Source organism: Apis dorsata, unplaced genomic scaffold (genome assembly GCF_000469605.1).
Source record: "Apis dorsata unplaced genomic scaffold, Apis dorsata 1.3 scaffold_694, whole genome shotgun sequence".
Lineage (NCBI taxonomy): Eukaryota > Metazoa > Arthropoda > Insecta > Hymenoptera > Apidae > Apis > Apis dorsata.
In genome coordinates this window covers 19,234-26,285 of record NW_006263873.1, presented here as the reverse complement: position 1 = coordinate 26,285, position 7,052 = coordinate 19,234, and the positions used below count along the sequence as shown (strand labels likewise).

The 7,052-nt window shown below is 21.0% G+C and overlaps 2 protein-coding genes across 3 annotated transcripts in view; one reads left to right on the top strand and one right to left on the bottom strand.

Annotated features, from left to right (window-relative positions):
• LOC102681528 (eIF-2-alpha kinase GCN2) overlaps positions 1 to 7,052 on the bottom strand; it is a 20,514-nt gene that overhangs the window by 12,690 nt on the left and 772 nt on the right. Inside the window, exons 1-4 of one of the 2 annotated variants that reach the window (XM_006622496.2) lie at positions 6,669 to 6,840; positions 5,712 to 5,881; positions 4,437 to 4,598; positions 83 to 344 (exon numbers count right to left, since the gene is read on the bottom strand). In XM_006622496.2, the coding sequence (XP_006622559.1) occupies positions 83 to 238 (156 nt within the window). In that variant the 5' untranslated portion in view covers positions 239 to 344; positions 4,437 to 4,598; positions 5,712 to 5,881; positions 6,669 to 6,840. Of the gene's footprint in view, positions 1 to 82; positions 345 to 4,436; positions 4,599 to 5,711; positions 5,882 to 6,668; positions 6,882 to 7,052 lie in introns of those variants that run through there. The other variant, XM_006622494.2, reaches the window with a different exon arrangement.
• LOC102681917 lies at positions 2,346 to 4,299 on the top strand. Its single transcript, XM_031513692.1, has 3 exons — positions 2,346 to 2,678; positions 2,747 to 2,902; positions 3,891 to 4,299. The coding sequence occupies exons 1-3, from the start codon at positions 2,346 to 2,348 to the stop codon at positions 4,209 to 4,211; spliced, it is 810 nt and encodes a 269-aa protein (XP_031369552.1). The 3' UTR covers positions 4,212 to 4,299.

The following is a 7,052-nucleotide window of genomic DNA, read 5'->3' as shown; positions in this document are numbered from 1 at the left end:
ATATATATATACATATATGTATATATTTTCTACTTTTTTCATAATCTTATTTAACGTAGACACTGATATACATGTATCTAACCTGTCTTTCTTTATCCTCTTTTAATTGTCTTTCCAACATTTCATATTCAATTTTTTCTTGACGTCGTGAAACCATCTCTTCGTAAAAGCTACTATACCTTGGTTTATTGTTCTCGTGCAAATATTTTTGAACATGTTGCGCTAATTCAAAGATCATTACTTCTCCCTGTAATCGTTTTGTTAATTCCACTAATTCAGTATATAATACTGCAACTTGTTGATGAGATAAACCTCTGCTATTTTTTAACTCTATATTTGGCGTTCTGCAAATCATTTAATAAAAATGTTTTTATAAAGATTATATACGTATAACTTTTAAAAACTTTTTTATTAAACTGTATAGATTATTACATCTAAACTGTATAGATAATACATCTATATTTATGATTAAATTGTATTAAAATCTGAATTATTTATGTTCATATTATCATTTTTTATGCGATCGTACTTTCTAGATTTTCGTATCATATAATTATCAAATATATATTGAATTTTAATTAGTCTTCGATTATTTAAATATTCGAAATAATTGTTTGGAATAAGAGATTTCTTATCGGTTTCGATGATTTTTGAATATATAAAATCAACGTTCTAACAATCAACATTCTGAACTTTTTTCTTTTGCGGATCCGAAATAATCTATAGAATACATAAGAATTCGGCACTGAATTTTAAACTATCATAAATTAAACTATCATAATCCATGAGAAAATAAATTTTTGATTAGTTTATTCGTTATATATTTAATAGTCTATTCTCGCCATATATTAAACAGAGGATGATAAATGATCATATGCTTATGCACACGTAGCTACGAACGTATAAAAGAAGTTCTATTTAAATAATAACGATCTTTTTTTTCAAATATCGATATTTGCAATTGGTAATGAATCAATCTGTTGATCGATCGATTGAATCTTTTCTTCCGATAATGTTCTCTTCTTGTCTTTTACAAATCGATCCACGATTGTCGATCATCTTTTTCATAGCTTTTCGATATCATCTTTCATTCTTCATATGTAAATATCATGCGATTCGTCTTCGTATCATCAAATTTTTTTCATACACGCATAAAAAGTTGTTCAAAATATTGATCTACATCAATCTTCCAAAAATCATCGAAATCGACAAGGAATTCCTTATTCCTTGTTAATATCTTAAAATATTATTAATATTATATCTTAAAATAAAATACCAAAGAAATCGATTCTTTATATATAAATATTAATTATTGATTATTATCGATCAACTATGCGTAATATTTAAGAAAATTCGATAAATAATTATGTATGAATATCGGTAAATGAAACGATTGATCGCAATCTGATTGTCAATCTGATAATTAGGAAATATTCAATAATTACAAACAATCGAGATAATTTTTATTCGCTGTTGTACAAACAATTAGAAAAACAAATCATGCAACTATAACACGATTCGTTGATACATCTATTTACGAATTTTGGTCAGAAAGAATGATGGAGAAAGAATATTGTTATTACGGTAAATACTCAATTATAGCAATAGTAGCTATAAATACGTTGAAAACAGCCAAACATTCGATAATATTATCCTAATATGACATATTTGACTTACTCAGTCCAATCTGAGGTATCAATTTTAAGTAGATATTTAAAAGTATATCATTTTCGATATAAAACTTTGCTTTTTTTCATTAAATTTCAAATCATAAAGTAAACATAATTACAAATTATAAAGATGAGATCAAGTCCGTAGAAAAATAAAATTGGAAAATGACCGTTTAATTTACACGTTAATAAGGACTCATATTGTATTTACATAACTTACATTACATAAATTTTATATATATTATACAGTATAATAAAACGACATATATAATTGATAATTTGTACAATACGCGTATAAATATATCGATTAAACAAAATTATATAAATATTTTAATTTTTATAGAAATACTATGTTTATTCTACGTGTAATTTACATTTTCATAATTTATTTACTAAATTTAAAAAATATTATTTATTATTTTAAAAATAAATTTACTATTATAAAAAAAAAATGATTATTTGTCTACATATATATAAGTTCATCCGCAAAAAAATTAATAATGTCAAGTTATATTCATATCTATATCATACAACTTTTATATGAAATCTACATATATATATACATATATATTATTTTCATGAAAATTTAAAATAAGGATAAACAAAAGTAGATATCTATTTGAAAATTGTTACATTGTCATCAGTCACGGTCTCGAGAGTCTTGTGTAAGTAGATATGTTGCGTTTGAGAGTCACTGTCCGAGAGTCACTGTCCGAGAGCCTGTCGATCAATTCTCTGAGAGCTGTTTTATACGAACCAGTTGCGCACTATTCTGAAAGTAGCTATCGCGAGAGAAAGAGAAAAATGTTGTCACCGCGGAAAGAATGGAATAAAAATGATACATTTAAATTAATTGCATTATATGAACATCAGCCAATATTATGGGATAAAAAACATATGGATTATAGAAATCGTGAAAAAAAAAATAAAATATTAAGTGAAATTGGATTACATTTTGAATGTTCAATAGAAGAAATTCAGAGGAAGATACATAATTTGAGAAATCAAGTAAGACATAATATAAAGTAAACGAACTCGAAGAAAATTTGAATATTATTTAATTACTCAAATTACAGATGTCACAAGAATTAAAAAAAAAGAAAAAAAGGAAAAAAGGAACCGATGAAATAGAGGACTCAAATTGGATTTATTTTAATGCCCTGAAATTTTTAATTCCACCACTTACGATAAATGTGACACAATCATTACATACGCAGACATCGATGTCTATTGTAAGTAAAAATAGTTTCTTATAATTATGTTTCGTTTATTATGAAAGAGTTTGTATTTTTATTTATTTAAAAATATTAATAAAATCTAAAACAAGATTTCAAATGTTCACATTTCTATAATTTTAAATACATTTATATAATTATAAATAATTTTTTGAGAATTAATAATTATATTTGGTTTTGTCTATAAATAAATAAATTATAAAAAACAAAATTTATTATTAAATATATTATTTACCATATATATTCAATAACGATATTTATCTATTATTTATCTATTATCGATACTTTATTATATTTTTCTAAAAGAACAAACTAACCTATTAGATTTTGTTCATAAATTATATAAATTAAATTATATATATTTATTGCATATATTATTATTAATATTTAATATTAATCATATTTATTTTTGTTATATGTATTATAATTCATATATACATTAATTAAATTTTAAATTATCCAAACTATTCGATTAGATTATACGAAAATTTCAAAACATTTGCCAACGAATTTTCACTTATTTTCAATATTCAAAATTTCAAAACATAAAAAGATTACGTTAAATTATATCCAAATTTTTTTTCAAAAATGAATTTGCCTCAATTTCGATTATTAGGCAATTTCATATAATTCATTTCATTCGTTTCATTATTAAATATATTAATAATAAAAATATTCGTTCCAATCATTATAAATCTATATAATTTCGATAATTATATAGATTCATAATTATTTTTATTTATATATTATTTCTATTCGACGAGTTTTCTAATTATTTGTCTATATTACAAGTTGAAAAAATTCAAAAATTTATCGAAATTAAGATTATTATTATTTCTTAAATTTAAAAATGATATTATATCATAGTATTATAAAATATAACATTATTATAAAATATAAATTACTGTGATAAAATAATAAAATAAAATATGAATTATTATGATAAATAATTATTTTTTATCTATATAATTTATATATATAAAAGAAGAAAGAAAATGTATTTTACGAAGAAAATGTGGAGATGGAAGAAACGACCAGCCCAAGTACAACATCATCGAAAAAAATAAAGCGAGAAATTGATGATAACCAACTCTTTAAAACGACATTAAGTAGCTCGTATCAAGAAGTGGATGAATATGATAAATTTGGTCAATATGTAGCCTTAGAATTAAAAACCTTAAAATCTGATTTTAATAAAGCAAGATTAAAAAGTGAAATAAGAAAAATAATAGTTCAGATCGCGGATGAAGATTTGTACGATAGTATAAATCCATTGTCATCTTCTATGTCAATGCCGTCTCCTTAATTAGCACGCAATTTTATAAAGAAATTTATATATACATCAATATATAATTTAATAATGAAAAGTATATTTTTTCTTAGACAATAATACAATTTAGATTAACTATTTTATTTTCTTTTGTTTTTCTTTTTCAAATATATCGTTATTATCTCAGATCTTGTATTCGTAATAAATACGTTATTATTTTTGTATAAAATTGTATAAAATATAATATATAATGAAACTTACAATGTTTAATAATCTAATTAATAATTATTTGCACGTCCATCGCACAAAATAATGGAAACAATTGATCGTTTTTCAGTATTTAATCGATATCCTATATATCCGTATACGACGTATCAGTAATAACAGAACGTTTTTTTTGTTTTGCTCACGAGACTCGTTGACCTTGAATTCTCTTAATTAATTAATGTCCGTAATAATTTTATAACTAATAAGAATTATAAAAATAAGAATTAAGTTTTTATATATACACAATCAATATTTCATTTTTTTTTACTTTTCTCTTTTTTCAAAAGAAAAATCATGTACTACATCAAAAATTGAACACAGATGATTTACAGTTTTGAAAAATTCTGTTTGATAATAAATTTTTGACAAGTTTTTTTAATACGTGTATCCGAGAATAAAAATTCTTGCAATTGTTCTTAATTAGATATACACACTTATATATCGAATATATCAAACGAAGATATAGACCTTAAGATTTAAGGTCCTTTTGATGTTAACATCAAACGTTCATGCAATGTAATGCAATAAATATTATGGAAAAAACGGTAAGTATTTATTTAACAATTACATTTTTTAAAAATATATAAACGAAATTATATATTTTATAGATTTATGTATTACAAATGTTAAAGAGTATTAAAAAGGAAAAATTTAATATCATTTATTTAAAAAAAAATATATATATTTTTACTTAATATATAATATAATAATAGTCAATGCCAAATCTAATATGTATCTATTCATCATTAGATTTAATTATTATTAGATAATTTCTTTACGTCTTATACTTAACTCAATATTTTTCTTTCTTAATTCAAGATATAAAAATTATATTAATCTTTGAATAAATTTTTGTTCAATAAAAATTATAATAAAATTTAATTTTTAATTTTTTTTTCAAAATTGAAAAAAATATATTGTAATTATATTATTTATTTATAAGGAATATATTATTATTTATAAAGAATTTTTTGGATTTTGGATTTTTATAATAAACAAAATTTAAAATATTTGCATTCAATTTTAAATTATTTACAATTTCACAATGCTAATTATGTATAGAAAAATATTATTCTCAGAATATAATAGAATAAAGATAAAATTCATAAGAATCGAAAGGCAAAAATAGATTTGATTCTTATAAGTAATCTTATACTTGCATATTAAAAAATACTTACCATTTATTCAAATTCTTATTCAATAATACTTTAAACATATTATAATAAAAAATATTATTTAAAAAATTTTTATAACTAAAAATATACTTACTCATCAGGATACTTATTGCTGCACACTACATGTAAATCAATCTGTGCGTATACTTTAGCCGGGCCTGACATGCCTTTCTGAGGCATCAAACTAATCAGTATGTCTAACGGTTGCCATTTTCTTCTATTCTTTTCACGGCGTAAATCACACAATTCATCTCCAAAGATGCTCTGTAAATAAAAAAAAAAATATATATTAATTTATCAAATAATTAGAAATATGTCTACATTATTAAAAAGATTATTATGATTTCATAAAAATATATAAATTATTAAAAATTATATAAATTTATTAAAAATTATTTAAAAAATATAAAAATTATTAAAATTCATATATAATAAATATTTTTACATTTTATTATAGAGTTTTATTCGAATTTATAATACGAATAATTTTAAATAATATACAAGCATATACATATACAAAAACTAAAATAAGATAGAATAAATATTTACATTAATGTATTTATATTAATATTAAAGTTCAAACTCTTGTTAGAAAATTACAAAAATTATTATATTTAAATTTAAAATCTGATGATCTATTTTTAATTCTATTTTTAAATCTGATTTTTAATTCATAATTAAATTTTTTCACATAAATTCTGTTTTTTATAACATTTTATATTTTAATTATACAAACGAATAATATTAAGATCTTATTTTCATTATATTAAGTATACTTATACGCATTACACATAAACATATTTAATGTTTATCATATATTTTTCATTTTTTTCAAGGAAACGAGTTATGAATAAATATATAAAATAAAATGAAAATCATAAGAAATTTAACTTATTAGAAATAAATAATATTTATCTCATCATGATATTAAAAACATGCAATATTAATGTATATAATATTAATGTAAATAGTAAAAAAAAAAGAAAAAAAAAATTAAATGAAAATGAACAATAAAAAAATAATATTATCAATAATAATATAATTTCATTACCTGTAAAGCCTCAATTTCGTTCTCTTGTCGATCTTTAGAAGACTCACAGGACATATTTCTTTTAATACATTATATTTTCATTATTTAATTTTAAATATCGTTTTTCAACAGTCACGAATAATTAAATTTAACTCATTGTTTAGGCCTCTAACCTTTATTATAATACTAACTACTCGTTCTTCGCGTAAAATGTTTCTTTCTATTATTCATTTATTGAAAATTCTTCTGGAAAAAATTGATAAATTTATATATTATTTCGTAACTTATAAAAGTAATATAAATTCTACAATTAATATAAATTCAATAGTTTTGTTTTTCAATTGTATCAATGTTAAGCAAGTACAATAGATAGTTTACACGACAAGGTGGATCTACATATCGAAC